The sequence below is a fragment of the Littorina saxatilis genome, linkage group LG5 (assembly GCF_037325665.1).
Source record: "Littorina saxatilis isolate snail1 linkage group LG5, US_GU_Lsax_2.0, whole genome shotgun sequence".
Taxonomy (NCBI): Eukaryota; Metazoa; Mollusca; class Gastropoda; order Littorinimorpha; family Littorinidae; genus Littorina; species Littorina saxatilis.
In genome coordinates this window covers 1,668,033-1,694,334 of record NC_090249.1, presented here as the reverse complement: position 1 = coordinate 1,694,334, position 26,302 = coordinate 1,668,033, and the positions used below count along the sequence as shown (strand labels likewise).

Genomic DNA, 26,302 nt, shown 5'->3' with positions numbered 1-26,302 from the left:
CAGCACAGTACAGGGGAATGGAGCTGGAAGAAAGGACAGGAACACACGGAGAGTGAGCCATGGTGCAGCACAGTACAGGGGAATGGAGCTGGAAGAAAGGACAGGAACACACGGAGAGTGAGCCATGGTGCAGCACAGTACAGGGGAATGGAGCTGGAAGAAAGGACAGGAACACACGGAGAGTGAGTCATGGTGCAGCACAGGACAGGGGAATGGAGCTGGAAGAAAGGACAGGAACACACGGAGAGTGAGCCACGGTGCAGCACAGTACAGGGGAATGGAGCTGGAAGAAAGGACAGGAACACACGGAGAGTGAGCCACGGTGCAGCACAGTACAGGGGAATGGAGCTGGAAGAAAGGACAGGAACACACGGAGAGTGAGCCATGGTGCAGCACAGTACAGGGGAATGAAGCTGGAAGAAAGGACAGGAACACACGGAGAGTGAGCCATGGTGCAGCACAGTACAGGGGAATGAAGCTGGAAGAAAGGACATGAACACACGGAGAGTCAGCCATGGTGCAGCACAGTACAGGGGAATGGAGCTGGAAGAAAGGACAGGAACACACGGAGAGTGAGCCATGGTGCAGCACAGTACAGGGGAATGGAGCTGGAAGAAAGGACATGAACACACGGAGAGTGAGCCATGGTGCAGCACAGTACAGGGGAATGGAGCTGGAAGAAAGGACAGGAACACACGGAGAGTGAGCCATGGTGCAGCACAGTACAGGGGAATGGAGCTGGAAGAAAGGACAGGAACACACGGAGAGTGAGCCATGCATGGTGCAGCACAGTACAGGGGAATGGAGCTGGAAGAAAGGACAGGAACACACGGAGAGTGAGCCATAGTGCAGCACAGTACAAGGGAATGGAGCTGGAAGAAAGGACAGGAACACACGGAGAGTGAGCCATGGTGCAGCACAGTACAAGGGAATGGAGCTGGAAGAAAGGACAGGAACACACGGAGAGTGAGCCATGGTGCAGCACAGTACAGGGGAATGGAGCTGGAAGAAAGGACAGGAACACACGGAGAGTGAGCCATGGTGCAGCACAGTACAGGGGAATGGAGCTGGAAGAAAGGACAGGAACACACGGACAGTGAGCCATGGTGCAGCACAGTACAGGGGAATGGAGCTGGAAGAAAGGACAGGAACACACGGAGAGTGAGCCATGGTGCAGCACAGTACAGGGGAATGGAGCTGGAAGAAAGGACAGGAACACACGGAGAGTGAGCCATGGTGCAGCACAGTACAGGGGAATGGAGCTGGAAGAAAGGACAGGAACACACGGAGAGTGAGCCATAGTGCAGCACAGTACAGGGGAATGGAGCTGGAAGAAAGGACAGGAACACACGGAGAGTGAGCCATGGTGCAGCACAGTACAGGGGAATGGAGCTGGAAGAAAGGACAGGAACACACGGAGAGTGAGCCATGGTGCAGCACAGTACAGGGGAATGGAGCTGGAAGAAAGGACAGGAACACACGGAGAGTGAGCCATGGTGCAGCACAGTACAGGGGAATGGAGCTGGAAGAAAGGACAGGAACACACGGAGAGTGAGCCATGGTGCAGCACAGTACAGGGGAATGGAGCTGGAAGAAAGGACAGGAACACACGGAGAGTGAGCCATGGTGCAGCACAGTACAGGGGAATGGAGCTGGAAGAAAGGACAGGAACACACGGAGAGTGAGCCATGGTGCAGCACAGTACAGGGGAATGGAGCTGGAAGAAAGGACATGAACACACGGACAGTGAGCCATGGTGCAGCACAGTACAGGGGAATGGAGCTGGAAGAAAGGACATGAACACACGGAGAGTGAGCCATGGTGCAGCACAGTACAGGGGAATGGAGCTGGAAGAAAGGACAGGAACACACGGACAGTGAGCCATGGTGCAGCACAGTACAGGGGAATGGAGCTGGAAGAAAGAACAGGAACACACGGACAGTGAGCCATGGTGCAGCACAGTACAGGGGAACCCCCTTTTGAAACCTCCACAAATATGAGAAAAACGGTCTTGAAAAGGAGGGAGTCCTAAAACAGAGGTTTAAACAGAATATCTGAGAAAACAGGATCTTAAAAGAGAGGGAGTCTTAAAAAGGGGGAATCCCCTTTTGAATACCTAGCTTGTTTTAATTTTCTGTTCATAACCTCTGTAAATGCACCTCCATTTTAAGTCCCTTTAAGGCCTGAATTTCTCAGAGATTTTGATAAAAAAGGAAAAAAAAGGAGAAAAAAAGAGGGGGGGGGGGGGGGGGGGGGTGGGCGTTGACCGTACTTGTGTAGTCCCTGTAATGTTAGGCCCCTCTGACGAGAGGGCACCTCCTGGTTGAGGACACAACGTTTTGTACTTTTGTCTCTTAACATAGACCAACCTATGAAAAACCAACCGCAGCACAGTACAGGGGAATGAAGCTGGAAGAAAGGACAGGAACACACGGAGAGTGAGCCATCGTGCAGCACAGTACAGGGGAATGGAGCTGGAAGAAAGGACATGAACACACGGAGAGTGACTGGGTGGCCGAGTGGTAACGCACTTGCGCTCGGAAGCGAGAGGTTGCGTGTTCGACCCTGGGTCAGGCCGCAATTTTCTCCCCCCTGTCCTAACCTAGGTGGTGGGTTCAAGTGCTAGTCTTTCGGATGAGACGAAAAACCGAGGTCCCTTCGTGTACACTACATTGGGGTGTGCACGTTAAAGATCCCACGATTGACAAAAGGGTCTTTCCTGGCAAAATTGTATAGGCATAGATAAAAATGTCCACCAAATACCCGTTCGACTTGGAATAAAGGCCGTAAAAGGTGAATGCTCGCCTAATAGGCTACTGAGCTTTACTGGCCGATGTGAATGCGTTATATATTGTGTGTAAAAAATGTCTGTTTGTCTGTCTGTCTGTAAAAAATTCCATTTCAAACGGCAGAAATTAATATGTAAGCGCCTAGGGCTATATCTAGATTAGGCGCATAAAAATGATCATAATAATAATAATAATAATAATGAAGGGGCACTTTTGCTGGGTCTCAAGGTTGTCCTTCCATCACAGGTACCACTGTATCTCAATTTTGACAAAAAAAACTTGTCAGAAAAACACCAACAGACACAGGACACAGGACGAAACAAGTTAATTTGTATCAGATACTTCATGACTTTGATTTTTCCTCAAACGTCTCACACTCAATGTTAATATTATGATAATACTGACAATACTTGGCAGGGACGGCCAAATCGTCCGCCTGGGGCGAGTAACAAATTAAAGGGGCTAGTAGAAACATGCATGTGCGTCACTTTACACTTGCCTTCCTATGTATCTGTGATGCACTTGTGCTCAATGAGAACTTTCACCACAAGACACACATAGACACATACAACCTTCACCACAAGACACACATAGACACATACAACCTTCACCACAAGACACACATACAACCTTCACCACAAGACACACATAGACACATACAACCTTCACCACAAGACACACATAGACACATACAACCTTCACCACAAGACACACATAGACACATACAACCTTCACCACAAGACACACATAGACACATACAACCTTCACCACAAGACACACATACAACCTTCACCACAAGACACACATAGACACATACAACCTTCACCACAAGACACACATAGACACATACAACCTTCACCACAAGACACACATAGACACATACAACCTTCACCACAAGACACACATAACCTTCACCACAAGACACATACAACCTTCACCACAAGACACACATAGACACATACAACCTTCACCACAAGACACACATAGACACATACAACCTTCACCACAAGACACACATAGACACATACAACCTTCACCACAAGACACACATAGACACACACAACCTTCACCACAAGACACACATAGACACATACAACCTTCACCACAAGACACACATAGACACATACAACCTTCACCACAAGACACACATAGACACATACAACCTTCACCACAAGACACACATAGACACATACAACCTTCACCACAAGACACACATAGACACATACAACTTTCACCACAAGACACACATAGACACATACAACCTTCACCACAAGACACATACAACCTTCACCACAAGACACACATAGACACATACAACCTTCACCACAAGACACACATAGACACATACAACCTTCACCACAAGACACATAGACACATACAACCTTCACCACAAGACACACATAGACACATACAACCTTCACCACAAGACACACATAGACACATACAACCTTCACCACAAGACACACATAGACACATACAACCTTCACCACAAGACACACATAGACACATACAACTTTCACCACAAGACACACATAGACACATACAACCTTCAACACAAGACACATAGAACCTTCACCACAAGACACACATAGACGCATACAACCTTCACCACAAGACACACATAGACACATACAACCTTCACCACAAGACACATATAGACACATAGAACTTTCACCACAAGACACACATAGACACATACAACCTTCACCACAAGACACACATAGACACATACAACCTTCACCACAAGACACATAGAACCTTCACCACAAGACACACATAGACACATACAACCTTCACCACAAGACACACATAGACACATACAACCTTCACCACAAGACACACATAGACACATACAACCTTCACCACAAGACACACATAGACACATACAACTTTCACCACAAGACACACATAGACACATACAACCTTCACCACAAGACACACATAGACACACACAACTTTCACCACATAGACACATACAACTTTCACCACAAGACACACATAGACACATACAACCTTCACCACAAGACACACATAGACACACACAACCTAACACATCAGCACTTACTTCAATGGGTCCAAATGTTATGGTCTTGCATGGAAAAGAGAGCACCCTGAACAGAAAGAAAGAAGCATGACAAGTTATAATGGCCTGCTTTTGACATCGTAAAGATAAAATTGAGACAAAAAGGAAGGAAGTAAGCTCTCTACATATAGACCACAACAGTAAGGAAGAGTTATGCAAAACCAGTCTCCTGGCACCCGAGATAACAAGCACTGAAATTAGAAAAAAAAAAGTTAAAAATTTTGTGTGTGTGTGCAAATAAAAAAACACACACACACACACACACACACACACACACACACACACACACACACATCTGAATCTGGGTCAACAAACAAGGCACACCTCAAACATTATGCAAAGGAAATACATTGCCTATACACTAGATAAGCAGAAAGAATCTACAACGAAAAGTAGTTGACGACTGCAAACCTCAGGGTAACTTTACTGTCATGCTGAGAACAAATTGCCTCAAACTTCTTTGACAAAAGACAGAAAAGTAAATAAATGTGCTATTAACGATAAAAATAGATCATTAAAACGTAGAATCTCTACCAATACTTGCAGAGGATGCAGTTTGTCACATATATGGAGTGCACATCCTGCATGCTGGTAGGAAAAGCAATAACCCTAACCCCCCCCCCCCCCCCCCCAATGATGGGGTGCATGAGTCCTTTTACCTACTTGACACTCTCCAAATTTAAAAAACACACACACACACACACAAACACACACACACGCACACACACACACACACACACAAACACACACACACACACACACACACGCACACGCACACACTCTCTCCCCGGACTAACTTTCAATAACTTACTTCCTGCGTTCACCAAGACTGCTGTTGAGGTGATTCAAGAACTTCCGACAGTCCTACAAGTACACATAAAATGAAAATCAAAACACAGGATAACAAGATACAGTGGAACCCCCGTTTTCTTAGACTTTCTAATTCTATTCATAACCTCTGTAAATTTACCCCCCTTTGAAGACTCGATCCCTCCTTTTAAAGACCTGATTTTGTCAGATTTGTGTTGGTTGCACTGTACAGCACATGACGTTTTTGTCTTCAAAAGTAAAAAGAAGTCGCGTGAAGCGATATAAAAACATTTAGTCAAGCTGTCGGCATCAAAGTAACAGATAAACACAATAAACAGTCATCGCCGAGACTATATCAAGATAGTCTCGACTAACCACAATCAAAGACCGAGACAGGTCACGCTCGTCTCCGCGTAGCGTGCGAACGCCATACTTACTTAACCTATTTTCTGTAATTCTGAGCACATTTTTAGAGTAAACATGACATATATATGTATATATTTTTGAATTCAGGAGAAATTGAGGAATACGATGCAATCGTTTTTAAATCTGTTGGTGAAAATTCGATTTTAATGACAACTTTAATGAGCAAACTAATTAACTAACTTTAACACTGCCGAGCTGAAATGCAATCCCATTGTCCAGACTTCGTCGAAGATTGCTTGACCAAAATTTCAATCAATTTGATTGAAAAATGAGGGCATGACAGTGCTGCCTCAACTTTCACAAAAAGACGGATATGACGTCATCAAAGACATTTATTGAAAAAATGAAAAAATGATCTGGAGATATCATACCCAGGAACTCTCATGTGAAATTTCATGAAGATCAGTCTAGTAGTTTTTTCTGAATCACTCTACACACACACACACACACACACACACACACATACATTTACACATCTATATATATACGGCTTGTGTGTGTCTGTCTGTCTGTCACTTCGCGATGCACGGCCATAGTTCTCGATGGATCTGTTTCAAATTTGGTGGGCATATTCAGGTAGACCCCGGACACAATCTGGTCGATGAAAATTTCCAACACGTGCTCTAAGCGCGGCGCGGTGAACCGATTTTGGTTTTTCTGTAGATCCATTCCCAGTAACTCTTCCTTATCTTCTCCAGTGTTTTGCGCGTTTATCTCCCTTCCTTCGTGTGGCCTCAATCATGTCAACACGTGCTCTAAGCCGGCGAACCGCCACGCTGCATACTCCGTCTCGCGATCCACCCGGCGAAGCGGGTAATCATCTAGTATACACATATACACACACATACACATACACCACGACCCTCGTCTCGATTCCCCGTCTACGTTAAAACATTTAGTAAAAACTTGACTAAATGTAAAAAGCAGAGATATAACTACAGGAAATATGTAAGGATCTTATTTGAGCAAGATTTTCGTTCATTCCTAAGTAGCATGCTACATTTCTTGTTGGTTCATGTTCACTTCTGACAGAGGCACTGCACATGACAAGTAACCCGACATCATTTCCTCCCTACATTTTAACTGTTTGCTGCAAAGAAATATACGTTTACAGAGCATTACCTGTGTTAACCTGAACTGACAACTTACAGTGTGCCCTTGATGTATATCTGAATACACCAAACACACATTATTTGTTTGTTGCTTTTCTTTTTCTTGTTGTTTATTGAACGGTTTGTTGCCCATTAAAACAAGTTACCCAGGATGTCAGCTGAAGTCCTACAGGCAGCAAAAGGGTTAAACAGCCCAACACACGCACAAAGGAAGCCAAGAACTGTTAAGAATTGCCATCCTACAGATTCTTTGATTACAAAAATAACTCTCAGCTGAATACTCACAACTTCAAAGCAGCTGTCCCTGACTGCTAAGAATTCTTGCAGCATATCCGAGTCCTTGATAACGTCTTCAGAGTATATCTGCCGCAGCTTCCGAGGCAAGATACGGAACAAGAACTCCATGATGCACACTTGGAACTCGTAGTCTGATTAAGAAAAAACAGCACTTTTTCTAACTTGATGGCTTATATACCTGTTCAACATGCATGCACCACTTCAAATAATCTTCATCAGGATTACTTCAGCTAAATCTGAAGGAAAACAAAACAGTTCTCTCTAGCTTTCACAAAGATGTGAGATTAATTCTAGTGCACTACAGCTGAGAATGAGCTTTGCATAGGAAACTCACTTGTTTCATGCACTTGTTACAGTTGAAACTGCCCTGGCAACCACCTCTGTGTAACAACCACCTGCTCATGACAACTACCCCAAAACATCTCCGGTGAGGTTTTGTCACCCAATATAATTCACCATTTCAACCTGGATCCCGACAATTTTCCCCCAAAAGCAGAGCCAAAGCGGCTAAACATACCTCCAACATCCAAGATCAGCTGGAACAATCTTCTCCTGAAAATGCACAAAAACATGCAGTTTTTCTCATGAACAAGAGCGGACAGCATATTGCAACTGAAATCCTTTTCTTACAAAAGGTTTCTGCTCAAACTGTACAGATTTTCCTTGTACATGCAGTTATCATTAATCTAAGAATGGACTTTTTTTTTAAGTAAGCTTTTTATGAATAAGGGAGGTGACAAGATTGAAACAGACCTGTGATCGAGTCAGTTGCTTCTTTAGAAACTTGAATTGAGAAATGTATACATTCATTGGAACCCCCTTTTAGGACATACAAACTACTGAGAAAATCAGGTCTTCAAAAGGAGGGAGTCTTAAAATAGATCAATTTACAGAGGTTATCAACAGAAAATCTGAAAAATCAAGGCCTCAAAAAGGGGAAATACTTAAATTTGGGGGTCTTAAAAAGGAGGTTCCATTGTACAGACAAACCTGTGGAATCATGAAGCAGAAGACATATGGGCATATATATTCTAAGAGGAAAAGTGCACAAGAGGTATGTAAATATATAAGCCTAAATCCACCTTGACATCAAGCACATGCAGCCAGCCAGTCCATTTAAAATGAGGAAAACTGAGAAGTAATAGCCAAGCAGACAACACAAAAGCAACAGAAAACTCAACTTTAAACTGGAAAGGAAAAAATTCTAACTGAATTATGTACAACCACAAACCAGTAACAGTTAGCTCTAAAACAACAAACTGGGTTAACGCGAAGTAAAGCAGGAGCAAGCTTTGGATCATAAAATTGCATTAAAAAAAACCAAGAAAAAAAAACCCACCACAATCACAGATAATACTGGAAAGAACATATCCTGAACATTGCAAAGTGCTCCCACCCCTAACTAGCCCTCCCACCCCTAACTAGCCCTCCCACCCCTAGCTAGCCCTCCCACCCCTAACTAGCCCTCCCACCCCCACCATAAAAGGTACAAAATCATGCAATACGGAGATCCTAAGAATGATCTCTGGATCTTTGTAAATGCAGAATTTGCGGACAGATAAACCTCATGCCTGAAGACGTGGGAAAAGCCAGTAAACAAGACTGACAAGTCAGTTACCTCCCCGGTGAAATAAATAATTCAAAGGGAAAAAAAGAACAGTTAAATCTTGTAATGGCCATGCAAACTGCAACTCTCCTGCACTCACAACTTCACTCTACAGGCTTCAGTTTGCAAGAGTTTTTCCTTCACTGCCACATCAGCCGACTCAAAGATGAGATTTACTTTATTCAACACCTTCAAAAGGAACAGAAATTAACATATAAATTAAAGCGGGAGAGAGAGAGAGAGAGAGAGAGAGAGAGAGAGAGAGAGAGAGAGAGAGAGAGAGAGAGAGAGAGAGAGAGAGAGAGAGAGAGAGAGATAAGCAAAATGCCATGACTCAGTCATCCTTTATGGGAATTCATTGCGTCTTGTATCATTCCTGCTGTCCTCTTTTAAAAACAACATTTCACAATTCCTGTCTCTCTTTTTAATATTTGTGCATGTTTTAAGTATAACATTTTTGTGCAAAGAGACATTTTAGGCACACACAAAAGCCAAAAGAAACACGTCTGAACCAGTGAAAGAACATCATATTTGATCATCACTAATTAGTAATGATAACAAGACACTAACTTCAATCCTGGACAGCAAAGGGAACTTGTCGTTCAGTGCTACATCCAAGCATCTGTCGGTGATAGACAACACCAGGAATCTGTTGGCTGAAACGACAGATGGAAAGGAAGAGATCAGAAAACCTTTTACAAACATAATTTCATCAGGGAGAAGGAAAACACCCACATTTAGAGCAAGAGAAAATCTCTCATGTGGGAGTGTTTATTACAAATGAACAGAGTTGAATTTTGGACTTCCTACTCCATCTTCCTTTGACAAATTATCTACAATTAATCTTCACATTTTAGGTGGTTAACCAGTTTAGCATTATTTCCTTTTTAGTATACAAGGCATTCAAAAACAGAAACGTACATTTCCTGAGAAGCCCAAGTGAACAATTAAAGGTGTACTCACATTTACTTCCATGTTCACTGGCAGCCTGAAAAGCAACATTACTTCAGTCAGTAATACTAACAATGGATTAGCATATTAACCTTACAACTAACTCACATGCTTAAAAACACACGGTAGAGTCGCGCAATGCTGATATAGGTTACCCCAGACAATTGTTACGTCAGAGTTTATACACAGCTAGAAGCTCGCGTACTGGGAATGCTGATTTTCATTCAATTACATTGTACCTCGAGCACATTCTCAAGTTACATTCAAAATATGTATGCATACACTGCTGAGTATCCCAGCCACTCACTGGTGTAATCTGAACCGAGATATATAATGTTGTTTTGTAGACGAGAAAAACAAAATTATTGTGTTTTTACATATATATATGTCTTCAATGCATAGAACTGTTTATCACAAAATATGAAATACAGGTTGTTTACAGACCAGTAATATGTACTGCGACAAAGTATGAAGTGCGAACAACTATCAGAATCATTTTTAGTCTATTAAAGTAAAATCAGGAATATAAGCTTATTTTACGAGCAACGTAAAACATAAAGACTCACAACAAAAATATCCAGAATCAGATTGAGAATGTTGTTGTTAATCTCCACAGGAACAGAGCGAATCAACAGATCAATCACTTCTGAAACGTAAATAAACAAACACACAAAATTCATATAACCAAAGGGAAGTAAGCGCTCTATATGCATACAACATGTGTAATGGAGTAAGCGAGAGTTATACGGAACCAATCTCCTGGCACCTGAGAGACTAACAAGCATTGAATGAACAAGTGACTTTCATCCTCAAAAATCATGTTTTAAATTCAATGGCACATCCACATAAATGCTATCTTGAGCAAGAAATAAATGTTTATTAACTTTATGTGATAGGGTGGAGTGGAAGGGGGAAGATAGGCCAGGAAGCATAAATGAGACGCCAAGACAGAGGTTGTGATAACGTGACTTTTACTTAACGTACACCAGAAGCAAACACCAGAAAGTAGACACCAGAAAGCAGTGTAGATTCTCCCCAGTGAACACACTTGCAACAGTAAACACAAGAGCACAGGTTTCGGAATTCAGTTACAACCACACGTCGACCGTTCACGTCAACCGACACATATGAGCAGCACACAGCTCAGTATCCCAAACCGCGTTCTCTTGTGTTTACTGTTGCAAGTGTGTTCACTGGGGAGAATCTACACTGCTTTCTGGTGTCTACTTTCTGGTGTTTGCTTCTGGTGTACGTTAAGTAAAAGTCACGTTATCGCAACCTCTGTCTTGGCGTCTCATTTATGCTTCCTGGCCTATCTTCCCCCTTCCACTCCACCCTATCACATCTGGCGCTTGCGAGCAGGGATGGGACTCGGCATGATATGTTCAGGTAATGGCATAATATGACCACTGAACATGTTCGTGCTGTTCCCATTCTGCGAACTTGGGATGGACAGTGGTCTCCCGGTTCGGAACTTCGGGACGAAGTTCATTTCAAACGGGGGCGATTGTGACAGGGGAGGCTACCGCTCCTTTCACAGCAGACTCTGCACCCGAGTTGTTGGCCTTTAAAGTCAACACCCGTGGTTTGTGGAAATCTGTTTGTGATAGGGTGTGGTAGTTTCCGATTGTCTGTATGTTCATGGAAACCTTCGGGTTTGCATAACAGTTTTTATAGGGCTAAGAAATTAGCCCTAACATTTTCAATCCTGTTTGATTGCACTTCACTTCCCGAGGTGATCGTAGTGTTTCGGCACTCGGTTACATTTATTTGGACAAGGAAACAACAGCTGGAACATAATAGACGATGTTCGGAAATAACTTTTGAAACAGAAATGCTGAGTGAGAGTCGATCAAGCTACATGCGGCATTGTAGGCTAATCACTAGCAAACAATCTCTGCAGGCGACGACGATCTGTGCCAGTGAAATCATGCAAACGACAGACATTCCAGTGAGGAGGAACTCTGATTCGTGCTTTCTGCACTGTCCGCTCATTATAACGCTCTTTTCCTTCGAACGCATATAAGAGCTGACAATCGGCATTGTGGATGTGATCGCGTGTCGCAGTGCACAGATGGAGCGACCACGTGTGGAGAAGGTACATGTTTTTTGACTCAATGTTTGAAAGGAAAAGCGACTCTACAACAACCCATCAAACACCAACAGAGTTTTTCCACAATTCCTCTATTAATTTGAACTCAACAGAAAGTGGCTGTAGCGGCACATTTCACTGTAAACAACTTTTTCTGACTGTAACACAGTATGAGAAGTAGGAATGAGTATCAGGAGTCATGCTTGTAAGTGAGGTTTTTTGTTGGGGGGGGGGGGGGGGGGGGATATAGGTGTAGCTTTGCATAACAGCACAACAATTTCTGTCACAATTGTAGCAAGTTACGCTGAAAGCACACCAGTTTGCAGCCACTAGGTCTGTAAAATCTTATTTGTTTGTTTGTGCTAAACTTTTATGCCGTATGTAAGAATTTACAGTGATATTCCCAAGCTCTAGATGAGTATCCCCCCCCCCCCCCCCCCCCCAACACTGCCCAGATCATCAACACTGAAGCTACACTCAAAGATAACTTTTTTGCCTTTCTGTTTTGAAACAAGAATGGATTTTACTCTCCTCCGGGCACAGACACAATTGTTTGAGTATTCACGCTGAATCCCAGTACCTTCTGTCTTTAGTCCTTGTCAGAAAACACCCAGAAAGCCCACTTACACTGAAGTACAAGGAGTGTTCAAAATACTAACTGCCCACCTAAGGCCAAAAAAAAAATAGGTCTGTTTACGGTAACATAGGCCCAAAAAATAGGGTCGGTAGGTCGGGATTTTTTATTTATTTTTTTTTTTTCCCAAAAAACCATATTTTTACGTTATTTTGCAAAAAAAACAAAAGATTTTTATTTTTTTTTTTATTTTATTTTTTTTCCCCAAATGCCAAAAAAAAGTCTAGGGTCGCGCGAAAAAAATAGGGTCGGTCGGGTTACCGTAAACAGACTATTTTTTGGGGGGGGGCCAAATCTGAACTTCAACAAGTGTTCAAAATGAGAGATGATAAACAAAGGGAAGTAAGCGTTCTAAATGCATAGGACATGTGTAAGACAGTGAGAGAGAGTTATTCGGAACCAGACTCCTGGCACCCCAGAGAATAACAAGCATTGAAATGAACAAGTGACTCAAAATTTGAGCTAATGCTTTTCACAAAGCATCCAGATACCAATTCAGAAGGTATACTTATCAGGTACATAATGCCGGATTTGAGGAGCAGCAGACATTTGTCATCGTTTTTCCGGTCCTGCAGTGCGGTCAGGCTGGTGTGAAGACTCTGTTCGACTTTGTGAACACTCTTCTTGCTGTCCAGCTTCTCAGGCAGTGCCTGCATTATATAATCATCACCAAGGCAATAGCAGTAGAAACACAAGTAGAAGAAGAAGATAATCATAATCATTACACTGGCACAGGTTGCATGCGCTTATTTCATATTGTGCATAGATATTGGATTCTCAGGTACCACAAGCATTTTCACCATATCATAGTGCTAAATAGGTCTTGTTTTGTGTCAACCTACGTAATTCACTCAAAGTCAGTGCAACTCCTGACCAGGAACAACCTACCTGAATTTATAAGTTTTAAAACAGAGACAAACATTCAAGTACGTCTCTTATGAAACCAATACAGGCATGGGAATTGAAAAAAGTAAATAAGGCTGTAATTTTGTAAGAAATAGCAAAGTCGACGGCGCAAAGCGCCTAGCCTTACCAGGGGGGGTCCGGGGGATTTTTACCAGGGGGGTCCGGGGAATTTTTTCTCCAAAGAACCCAAATGGTGCAATTTGGTGTCATCTGAGCTCCAAGTTTGCCATTAAATTCAGTTTATATAACCATTTTTGTCTCCTCTATTTATTTGTTCGGCGGACACTTTTGCTTTTTCGGCGGAACAAAAAACAATTTCGGCGGAAACTTGCCTTTCGGCGGACAATTCCCATGCCTGCAATAGCTTGTTGTAGCTGTATGTAATGCAGTGGGACCTGTCTATAACGACCACCAGGGAACTGACTGAAAGTGGTCGCTATGGAAAGGTGAATTCTATAGAAGAAAAACTAGTCTGGGATCCTTCAAAGTGGTCGTTAAAGGCAAATGGTTGGGCTCAACAGGTGGCTGGTCGTTAAAGGCAAATGGTTGGGCTCAACAGGTGGCTGGTCGTTAAAGGCAAATGGTTGGGCTCAACAGGTGGCTGGTTGCAAGGACAGGTTCAACTGTTCTTTTCTTAATGCAAAATCTGTCTACAGAATTCACTTTGTCAACATTTTTATGATGGAAATCTTGATATTAAATGAAACGTCAGGAAGCCTTTTTATTTTCTAAATAAAATTCACTAATCATACTGCCACAGTTATAATACTAGAATGAATTATAATTCTTTACTGTATTTACAACAACAACAACAAAAGAAGAAGTAAAACATACAAGCATTTCATTTTTTAACATTACGAAAAGGAAAACGGTGATAAATCATCAGTTCACCAACAGAAGATCAGTTCACTGTGCATCAAAGTAGTGTAAGAAGTACATTTCTTACATCTTTGATGTCTTTGTAAAGGTCCTCCATCATGTTACCATTTTATGCATGAACACCCACAGTCAGAGAGGAGATCTGAAACAGAGCCTTTCTTATGAACAGGGCCGGGTACTCGAACACAGAAAACATGCATATATTCAAACACTAACCCTTAGTGTCCAAATCTAATCCATTATGATTTCCATTTACTGTATGTGTGTAATTTTCTCTGCAAAAGTAAGTCTTGTTTGTTTGTGTTTCGTTATTTCATGCATATGTGAGATACATCTTAAGAGATGCAAACAAAACCAAAAGATTTATTCGCTTGCAGCTTCGTTGCAGGCGGAAGGAAAAATCAGCCAGATAAGTTTTTGTTATTGTTTGTCTGTGCACTTAAAAGACCGTTGGGTCGATATATTTGTGAATGTATTGTTTTGTCAATAACAAACATTCCATTTTGTGTTTTGTTAGAAAAACTCCTTCAAAATACGGTAAGAAGGTAATGGTCACTCACATTTAAATTTCATGTAGCTGTAAAACTAAAGTCTTTTGTAAGGCCAAAAAAAAATAGGTGTGGTTACGGTAACATAGCCAAAACAAGAAGAGCAAACGCTCGATCGAGTCACTTTCGCAGTTCTGAATATTATATGAGGCATCAGATGGACAGGAAGAAATTGCTATTCACAACACAATGAGTCACGTTCACATAAAATTTGAGCCCGGTCACTTTTATAGTTTCCGAGAAAAGCCCAACGTTAAGTTGTGTGTTGCCGAACAGAAAAGGCTAGTTATCTCCCTTGTTTTTTTGATAACGTTCGTAAAAGGCTACAGATGTAAATACTTTGATGTAAAGAATAATCCTACAAAGTTTCAATCACATCCGATGAACTTTGTCAAAGATATAAAATGTCTAATTTTTCCTTTGACGCTGACCTGTGACCTTGAAAAAGGTCAAAGGTCAACGAAACCATCGTTAAAGTGTAGAGGTCATTGGAGGTCACGACTAAACAAAATATGAGCCCGATCGCTTTGATAGTTTCCGAGAAAAGTCCAACGTTAAGGTGGTGTCTACGGACGGCCGGCCGGATGGCCGGCCGGCCGGACAGACTAACACTGACCGATTACATAGAGTCACTTTTTCTCAAGTGACTCAAAAAATAGGGTAGGAAGGTAGGCAATCACTTTTTTTTAAACTTTTTTTTCTAATGTGTACAAATTAAACCTACTTGACAGGGAAATAAGTGTGCGACTCGGGCGATTTTGCTTTCATTGCGTTTTCTGCACTGGTTTTTTTGTGTGTGACAAATGTAATAAAAAGTTATAGGGTCGGCCCCTAAAAATAGGGTAGGTCGGGTTACCGTAACCACACCTATTTTTTTTTTAGGCCTAATCAAAAATCAAGAAAGGTAACTTGTTAGAACCATAGACCTATATTAGATATAGGTCCCTGTTAGAACGTTTGTTAATGTTATTGACAAAACCATACGTTACAATCACAAATATATCGACCCAATGGTCTTTTAAGTGCATTTGTGATTGAAACGTTTTGTTTTGTCAATAACAAACGTTCGAACAAATTACCTTTCTTGTTTTTTTATTCTGAATTTTGGAACATTGGCAGTCTCTTTGTTTTTGGATTTAAAGTCTTTTGTTTTCCTTTCCTTTCTGACAGTATTAATTATTTATGTCTTTTAAATTATATGTGTCTGTGTGTTTGTGTGCACATATGCATACATGTGTGTCCCTGGGTGTACATGCAACTGCGCATAAGTGACTGCTTATAAGAGTTTTTAATATGTTAAGTGTGTGTGCGAGCCATGAACACAGGTATAAATGCAGGCAGAACAAAATAATGCCCAATAATATTCAAAAGAATTTGAAAGGTAAAAATTCCCTAGAAAATTGTTTATACATGTATGAGTTATTCCCCTAAGCTGGGTACCATTTTGTGGCATGCAGTCCTGTCAATGATAATAATGTATAGTAAACCGCAGCTGGAACATTTTGTTCAGGTGAGTCAAACATTCTATTTTGTTGAATTGCATGAGCATAACTTTCTTTCCAAATAAATATTTTTTCAACACAAAAGTCTGTTTCTGCAAAAAGATGTTGTTACAAATATTAAATAGTCTGCCACACAACAGCTAAATTATCAGGAAAATGCATCTCAGTCATTATTTCACAAAACTGTTTGCTGTACTTGTGTACACATTTACATTGTTGACCCTAACTTCTGGCTTCACTGAATGACTAAAATTGTAACTGTACAGTGTCAAAGTATATATATACTTTCAGAGACAAGCATATATATTAAAAGCTTTAGTAATATCATATGCCAACAAGAGACAAAATAACATGTGTAAAACGGTTCAAATTACAAATCCTACTTCTCCAGTACTAGCATCAGTTAAAAGCTTTGCTCATTTGCTTGACAAGTGCCGTTAGCTGGTCCTGTCTATCCATTCTTACTATTATTTGTCCAGTTCCATTTACAATTATCTCTGTAGCATTTCACAAAACACACTAATGGGCCACGGTTGTTGTTTACAATTTGTAACATTTAGACAAAAGCAAAACTTTTTCTTTTTGAGTATTGTGTTGCGTTTTATTTGTCTGTTCTGGGCAGACGACCGACTTTCCGCGGGGTACAAGCTTCTTGCTTTCTTATCCACATACTAGAAATGCAACAAAGAAAACTCGATGAAACGGCACAGAGACTGAAAATAGATTGGACCTGGAATGAATTCTTTGTTACGAACATTCACCCTTCAAATGCATTGCAACTATTCAGAAAATTAGAGATACCTAGTTTGTTTTGAACTTGAAATGCAGCCGACTTCAATTTCTCAGCAGACGACAGGAAATGGTTGAACTAAGGCAACCTTTGACCTTGTAAACCTTTACGTCACATGGCGCGAAGGGTCCACATGTGCCTCACGACAACACGCTATCGATGATGGCGACAGACGCGGTACTTCTAAGCCGCCCATCAAACGAGTGCATGGGCAGGTGTTTGTCCTAAAGCAATTTTCTTCAAGTATTCTTTGTATTTTATGCCTGGAATTAAGATAAAACAGGCAGATGTTGCATCTGCGCATGACGAGCAGACCTGTAACTAAAGACGCCACTCGAACTCACTTTCGATACTTCTGCACATTCGATGCAATGCATTTCGGCATGTTTTTGTCGCTATAAAAAGAAAATGCATTGCCTGTTATCTGTAAAATAACGTCACACCTTACTAATTAAGAAGTTCCACTGGGAAAAAACGTGTAAACTGTCCAAACTAGTCCATATTAGTCTGAAACTTGGGTGTTGGGGTTAGCAGATCGTAGACGAATTTCAAAATGGACGCGCAGTTGTTATGCTGATAGAGCGCCATCATGTGACAACAATAGCAAGAAAGCTGCAGGGAATGGGTGGGTAACTCTCCTTTCCCCGCCAAAAAGTGGGCGTTGTCGCTACGCGCTCAAAACCGAGCATATTTTGATGAGTTTCAAACGCTGTTTTCTACCGAATCAACTCGTCAATTACGCTCAAATTTCAACACAAATAAAGTAAATATTCAAGGAAGCTAATTTCGGCGTTAATTTGGAGTTTTTATTCTATGTTAGTGTCAAAATTCAGTTTGCCTGTACCCACCGAGCGGCGTCAGTTTGGTTCAGATTTTTCGGGGCGACGCATCTCTGTGATGCCACAGGGTAACAAAAGCACGCGATTAATATTTATGATTCCGGTGTTATTTTTGTCTGAAATGATCAGGTTTATGAAGGACCTGGCAGTCTGCCCCCATGGCATAAAGAGAAGCAGCTGCCCAGACGGCGGCAGCAGTTGCAGTGTTGGGGTCACAGACTCCGAGGGGAAGGACCGATGCTAGATTGTCGCGCGCCCCTCGCGTTAAACGCCTTTGTTTACCTCCACAAAAATCGAAGAAAATATCGCGTGTAATCCTGTGATTATCTTGGATAATTATTAAGGAAGAAAGGACAAAGTGGGCGGCGAGAAGGCGAGGGGTTGTGTGCGCATTGTGCAGACCCGACACGCCGCGTTCGGCGCTCCGTCAGCAGGTGAGGACCCCCCTAAACAAAGACCCCGCCACCGGCCCTCCCGGCCTTCACGGCACGCAGAATAGATGTTATATTTAAACATAACGGATGATTTATTGCCACTTGAGACGCAGATGAAAACTTGTCTAAACAAAGGCGGCGGCTCGGGGCACAGGAACCGTTAGCTCAGTTGAGAGGAAACCTGGAGGGCTGCTCAGTCAAGACGCTGGTCCCACCACCCGTTTCTCCACACCCCCTCAGTTATATGCACCCGTTTTGACACTCCAATCTAATTTGTTCCTCGATTTCATCTCTGCTTCTTTCTTTCTCGTACAGCAGCCTCCCCTCGGTAGCCTCCACCCCCTGGCTTTTGGTCGGCGCTGGCAGCGGGACTTGGATTGTTTGTCGGAGACCCAGCTTTTGATATGTTGTCTGATCAGACAGCCTGCACGACCGGTGTTACCGAAGCAAAAGACTTGAAAGAAGAAGAAAGATTGGAAATCACGATTGGATATGGAGAAGGGTGAAGGTGAGAAAAGGGAGCAGGAAGAGGGAGGGGTGGGGTTGGGTGGGGTGGAGGTAAGGGTGTTGAAGTTTTAGTTGACGTTGTAACTTAAGTCTCGAGTCGCGCACACTTCTCATAACACTCCCCTCTTTTAATTCTTTCATGATTCCCTGGTTTTGTTTCTTGCCGTCGTGAAACCTAAAGCCAAGCAGCTTGATCATACCCGCTGCCTTGGCACTACCACCACCCCTTATCCCCATGAATACGGGTGGAAAACCGTTAGACTTAAAGATACCTTCCTTCCAGACAAACCATGCAAACACAGATCTGCCCAGGCTTGTTCATGGGCTACGAGCATCCTCCCGTAAGACATCAGACTTATTTCAACCACGAGCATCCTCCCGTCAGACATCAGACTTATTTCAACCACGAGCATCCTCCCGTCAGACATCAGACTTATTTCAACCACGAGCATCCTCCCGTAAGACATCAGACTTATTTCAACCACGAGCATCCTCCCGTAAGACATCAGACTTATTTCAACCACGAGCATCCTCCCGTAAGACATCAGACTTATTTCAACCACGAGCATCCTCCCGTCAGACATCAGACTTATTTCAACCACGAGCATCCTCCCGTCAGACATCACACTTATTTCAACCACGAGCATCCTCCCGTCAGACATCACACTTATTTCAACCACGAGCATCCTCCCGTAAGACATCAGACTTATTTCAACCACGAGCATCCTCCCGTAAGACATCAGACTTATTTCAACCACGAGCATCCTCCCGTAAGACATCAGACTTATTTCAACCACGAGCATCCTCCCGTAAGACATCACACTTATTTCAACCACGAGCATCCTCCCGTCAGACATCACACTTATTTCAACCACGAGCATCCTCCCGTCAGACATCACACTTATTTCAACCACGAGCATCCTCCCGTCAGACATCACACTTATTTCAACCACGAGCATCCTCCCGTAAGACATCAGACTTATTTCAACCACGAGCATCCTCCCGTAAGACATCAGACTTATTTCAACCACGAGCATCCTCCCGTAAGACATCAGACTTATTTCAACCACGTGCAGTACACAGCATCCTCCCGTCAGACATAAGACTTATTTCAACCACGAGCATCCTCCCGTAAGACATCACACTTATTTCAACCACGAGCATCCTCCCGTAAGACATCACACTTATTTCAACCACGAGCATCCTCCCGTAAGACATCACACTTATTTAAACCACGAGCATCCTCCCGTAAGACATCAGACTTATTTCAACCACGAGCATCCTCCCGTAAGACATCACACTTATTTCAACCACGAGCATCCTCCCGTCAGACATCACACTTATTTCAACCACGAGCATCCTCCCGTCAGACATCACACTTATTTCAACCACGAGCATCCTCCCGTCAGACATCACACTTATTTCAACCACGAGCATCCTCCCGTCAGACATCACACTTATTTCAACCACGAGCATCCTCCCGTCAGACATCACACTTATTTCAACCACGAGCATCCTCCCGTAAGACATCACACTTATTTCAACCACGAGCATCCTCCCGTAAGACATAAGACTTATTTCAACCACGTGCAGTACACAGCAATATTGCTTAGCTTGAGCATACATCCAATGCATTTAAACACAATTAAATACAAAGTGCTCACCGAATTGCTTACACACACACACACAAACACACACGAACGCAGAAACACACACACACACACACACACACACACACACACACATTCCACATTATACCGCATCCCATCTGGACACTTCCCGACCATCTAGAAACCTGGCAGCGCTCTGTGCACAGTGGACATTTTTCCTGATTCGATTTTGCATATTGACACTAGTGTCAATTTTGAAATGAATACAACTACAACAATCTAGCGCTGCCAGGATCCTGATTTTTGACATGTAACCAAGTGGAAGGGTGCGACAATCTCATTCCACGCCTAGACATAGCTATCTGGGGCCCACGTGCTGACTTGCACCAACAGAAAAGTATCTTTAAAAGACTTGCAGCGAGTAGCGGAGTTGGTGCAGGACCAGGCAGCTGTCGGCCACTGGCCCCCGGACCCTTCACATACCTGCAGCTCCCCCCTTACTGCCCGCATCTTAGGGCTAATTTACAGAGGGGTGGATCCACCCCTCCTCCCCGCCCTGACACTCGACTCCCAGGCTTTTTGTTGCGCGGGTACCATTGGCCGAGACTAACGAGGGTCTTAGCATCTCATCTCGGCGTCTGGTGCTACGTGAGTCTTCGAGACGTGCAGCGGGACGTGCCACGCTCCCTAAATCGTTTGTTGCCCAAAGTCTTGACAGTCAACAACCAATCTGGATCACACACAACGACCTATTAGCGCAAGGGGTTAGAAGATGACAGAGGGGTTAGGAGGAGTAGGGGTGATGGGGCGGGGGGGGGGGGGAGAGTGAGCGAGACTCGGAGAGAGACACAGAGAGACAGAGAGAGAGAGAGAGAGAATTGAATGGAATTGAACTCTGTTTTTACAAGGATAAAGATTTAAGGCTAGGCCTTTTCTTACAATCTGTCCTTGAGACAGAGAGCACTTTATGTATCTAAGAGTGTCATAATATCAGGATGGTTTTTTTTTTACTTCGTTACAGATGTGTCTTTGTTTTGTGATGCACAAGTCAGTGCACAGGTTTTTTTTTTTTTTTTTTACTTCGTTACAGATGTGTCTTTGTTTCGTGATACACAAGTCAGTGCACAGGGGGTTCTATACATAACGATCTGGTGTATGCCTGGACTTACAACACCAACCAAACAGTACCAACGTTCCAGATTTCTACTCACCTTGCCAAAACTAAAACTTCTCTTTGTATCTGTCCTTTTATCCAGCTTCTCATCTGTTGTGTTTTCTTTGCAATCTATTCTTGCGTCACGTCTTTCGTGGTCCTGGGAATAAATCCCGAATAGGTTGAGCACAATCATCTACAAAGTCATACGTTTCTCAACTGCAAACGCAGTCAATAGTGTGTGTGTGTGTGTGTGTGTGTGTGTGTGTGTGTGTGTGTGTGTCAGTGTGTGTGCGGCGTGCGTGTATGTGTGTGTCAGTGTGTGTGTGTGTGTGCGCGTGCGTGCGTGTGTGCGTGCATGCGTGTGTTTGTGAATGTGTATGTGTGAGTCTGTGTGTGTTGCGTGTGTGTGTTTGTGCGTGCATGCATGTGTTTGTGTGTGTGAGCGACACAGATAGAGAGAGAGAGAGAGAGAGAGAGAGAGAGAGAGAGAACCAGACAGCGGGACAGACAGGCAGACAGACAGAGAGTGAGGAAGACAGGTAGCAGAAGAGATATATAAGGCGGAGAATGTGACACTTTAACTTCAAGTACTGCGCTTCACACAAAGAGTCATAAAATAGATGTGCACGCGCGTGTGTTTGTGTGTATGTGTGTACGCGCGTGAGTGAGTGTTTGTGTGTGTGTGTGTGTGTGTGTGTGTGTGGCCGTGCGTGCATACGTGAGTGTGTGTCAGGGTATGTCAGTGTGGTGGTTGTGTGTGCAGGGCCGGACTACCGGGGGGGTTATGGGGGTTGCGCAACCCCCCCCCTAGCCTAAACATGTACCTTACTTATTTAATTTTTTTTTTATTATTGCTTATTTTATGCCGTTTCATGCAAGGAGCGACCATTTTCCTATCTCAGAATATGACCTACCCGTCAGCTTCAGGGGGCTTCGCCCCCTGACCCCCACAACGAGGGGGGGGGTGGGGGGGTGGGGGGGGTGGGTTCTAGGGTTTCCGGACCCCCCCCCCCCAGCCAAAAAATAAAAATATTGAATGAGGTATGCATTTCTTTATTTTACATTGAGTTTCAATTTTTGGGGTATTAATCAGTGACAAAATCTGCTGCCTGAAACTGGTAATGATCATCCTCAGAATGCACCAGATTGCACCATTTTGCATCCTTTTTTTCAAAATTTTCCGGGGGGGCATGCCCCCGGACCTCCCTAGCAAGCTAGGCGCTTCGCGCCGTCGGCTCGGCGCTTCGCGCCTTCACACCCATATCTTCACAATATACTTTTGAAAAAAAAACAGTCATAAAATGAACTGATCCGCCCCTGCCGCCAGGGGGGATGTCCCCCTGGGCCACCACTGGCAACCCCCCCCCTCCTCTTCGCCTAGTCCGGCCCTGGTGTGTGTGTGTGTGTGAGTGTGTGTGTGTGTGTGTGGTGCGTGCGTGCGTGCGAGAGGTGTGTTCGTGCGTGTGTTCAAGTCATGCGTGTGTTCGTGGTTGTGCGCGCTAACTAATATTCACTAGATATATACCATACCGTGTCTCTGAAGCTACAAGTTCATGTCCAAAATGACAATTTGTCAGTTATACTATCATTCACAAACACAAACTTCTACTAATAGATGGGGTCAAGTCGGGGTGAGGAGGCGGGGCAGAGGGGGACGGGAGGGGTTAATATGAGACTAAGAAAGAGAAAGCAAAACCCGACCACAGCTCCTCACCCCTAATTCTGTCGTCTTGAGTTTTGAAGGCCGTTCGCCTGTCACGAGGCTCCGATGCGGGGAGCCGGGTGGATAAGAGCAGCAATAAAAGTAAAACAATGGGGTGGGCTGGCGAGGGGTGGGTAAGCCACCAGTACCCCATTCCTCCCCTCCACCTTTGCGTAACACGACAACTTTCACATCCATTTGCTGTCCTGTCAGCACGCTCCATGTGTCTTTGTCAGTGTGGTCGTGCACTCTTACAAATTAACAGTTGTCGAAAATACGGGGGGAGACAGAAATAACGCCTTTTGTCCAACTTCTTTGCACCTAAAATAACACTGAGACAATTGACACGACTTGAACAGTGTTCGTTAGAAGTAGTAAAAGAAAATGGCCAGTTTGGCTGTAGAGTGAGTGGAGATCAATTAAAAGAGAACAATATTTGGGAGGAAAGTGTTTGGAACTTTTTGAAAAGAAACAATGTTTGTTACGAAAAAGAGAGTTGCTTTTAGACAAAAAGAATTGCACCTAACTGCTTTGATCTGTCTGTACAAAGCACGGAGCCCGCCGTGGAAAAGGAGCAAAATAGAAAACAAGAGTGTCTGCTGATGTGGGAATGATCGGCCCTGTGGCCCAGGAAGAAGAGATTTCAGCCATGGCTGCTCACGTGAGTAAATCAAACTAAAAAAACATATCCTCACCCTGATCGAGTCCCGTTAGGCCTGACAAAAAGGCCGGAAAGAAATGAACCGATAAAAAGAGAAGAAAGAAAAGAAACAAGGACAAGAGACTGAGAACGAAAAAGAAATGAAGAAAAAAACACGGAAAAGAAATAAAGAAATAAAAAGAAGAAAAGAAAAGAAACAAGAATACTAATGAGACCATGTGGTGCTTTTGTAAATGACTCTCATACAAACAGGAGGCGTAACTCTCTCGTACGTGCAACTCCGTTCTTTTTCGTTGGCTTATCGCCCGCAACATCACAGCTTTATCTCGCACAGTCTCTTTGTAGAAGGCCCGTTCGGAAGTGAAGGTTTACACCACAGCGGCTTCACTCGTAAATAACGCGGCATACGTTAATTTTTTTTCTAAAACGGCGGATCCATGAACTGTGAGAAAATGGGCAGGATTGCACTACAGGTGGCCATGATGCCGACTTACACATCTGTGTATTCATACGCGTGAGTGTCTCTCTCAGTGTGGGTCCGTGTTTTTTTCAGCTGAACAGATGATGCACAATAAACGCGCTTTCCCATAGTGACATTGAAACTGCTATTCGGTACACGTTTAATCTCTTGCAATTTGTCAAACAGGAAAAAGTCAGATGCTTTTTTTGATATCCTGTTTTTTTCGGTGTCAGTTCCAGTCGAAAACTGACACCCAACGAATTAGCTTTTGGCTAGGGTGAGATCCTTCGCCGATGAATTTAGTTTCCTGGCGTACAGATGTCCGTAAAAGAAAAATGACTTTCAATTGTGCAAAGAAAGCCCACCAATTGCACAGAAAAAGAGTCGTTCAACCGCAATATGGCCTCTATAGATTATGTACCGAAATCTCCTTGTCAAGTTTTCAGAGTCTGATTCTATTCCCCTCCCCCCCCCCCCCCCCCCCTTCACCTCATACAAGAGAAATTGCTTTCTTTTGTTGAAAGGAAAGTCGTGTAAAATGCACAGATCTAGAGAACCGTTTTGAAGCTCGACTTTGAGTCTCCATATCATGTTCACAAGCTACACTGATCTTTCATGCGAAAAAGGTGTGCGCAAAAAGCTTAGGTTGATGGTATCGGACGTATTCGTTTAAATTAGCCTCCAGTCGAACGTATACGTTGTCGTCCGTGTGTGACAATATCTACTCAAGTTGCAAGCCCGTTAATTTCCACTTCCGGCTTTATACCCCCCCCCCCCCTTCTTTTAAATGGGGGTGCATATGTTTCGCTCTGTCTGTTTGTCGATCTGTTGGCACTGGTCTGAAGGAAAACGTTAATATTTGGAAACAAGAAACCATATATGCATTTCTTTTCCCGTACCTTTGGCTTAAACAATATCTCTGTGCAACTTACACTGTTCATTGAAACCTGACACAAGTTGGAATGTTTCCTGCTTCTAGCGTGCTTACTCTGTTTGTCTTTGTGTGTGTGTTTCTTTTGCTTTTGTTTTTGTGGTACTATATTTCGTGTCCTCTCACTTCCTCAACTGCAGCCGTTTTTTGCATCTTTCCTATAATGTATTGTATGCAGGTAAATCGTTAATGGTAAATATCGAGTATATCTTGGCAACCAAATCAGATCTGGTTCAGTATGTGATCGACTGATCCATGTTTCATAATATTAGTTTACTGGGGGACACATGAAATGAGAGGGAAGGACAATGAAAATTCTTTATTTATTTTGCGAGGGTAACAGAATAACCACAGCTAGGCCTATACTTTGTTCCATCTGGCCCTCGCCCTAAAGAGGGACTAATCTACTATCATAACTACTACCACAAACTCATAACATGAATACATAACTAGGGAGTAGTAGAGAGAGAGAGAGAGAGAGGGAGAGAGAGAGAGAGAGAGAGAGAGAGAGAGGGGAGGGAGCAGAAAGAGAGAGAGGGGAGAGCGAGAGAGTGGGGAGAGGGAGAGAGGGGGAGAG

At 43.3% G+C, this 26,302-nt stretch overlaps 1 protein-coding gene and 1 long non-coding RNA gene across 2 annotated transcripts in view; both read right to left on the bottom strand.

Moving 5' to 3' along the window:
- LOC138966044 (microtubule-associated protein futsch-like) overlaps window positions 1–9,773 on the bottom strand; it is a 61,753-nt gene extending 51,980 nt beyond the window's left edge. The window contains exons 1-6 of the mRNA XM_070338132.1: window positions 9,694–9,773; window positions 9,224–9,312; window positions 8,035–8,069; window positions 7,506–7,648; window positions 5,684–5,736; window positions 4,855–4,900 (exon numbers count right to left, since the gene is read on the bottom strand). Of these exons, the coding sequence (XP_070194233.1) occupies window positions 4,855–4,900; window positions 5,684–5,736; window positions 7,506–7,625 (219 nt within the window). The 5' untranslated portion in view covers window positions 7,626–7,648; window positions 8,035–8,069; window positions 9,224–9,312; window positions 9,694–9,773. The remainder of the gene's footprint in view (window positions 1–4,854; window positions 4,901–5,683; window positions 5,737–7,505; window positions 7,649–8,034; window positions 8,070–9,223; window positions 9,313–9,693) is intronic.
- Window positions 9,774–13,318: 3,545 nt separating this feature from the next.
- Window positions 13,319–17,508, bottom strand: LOC138965802 (uncharacterized). The gene is made up of 3 exons (XR_011455529.1): window positions 17,437–17,508; window positions 14,653–14,727; window positions 13,319–13,450 (listed from the first exon to the last, which is right to left on the bottom strand). It is a non-coding gene; the product is annotated as an uncharacterized lncRNA (long non-coding RNA).
- Window positions 17,509–26,302: the final 8,794 nt, after the last annotated feature.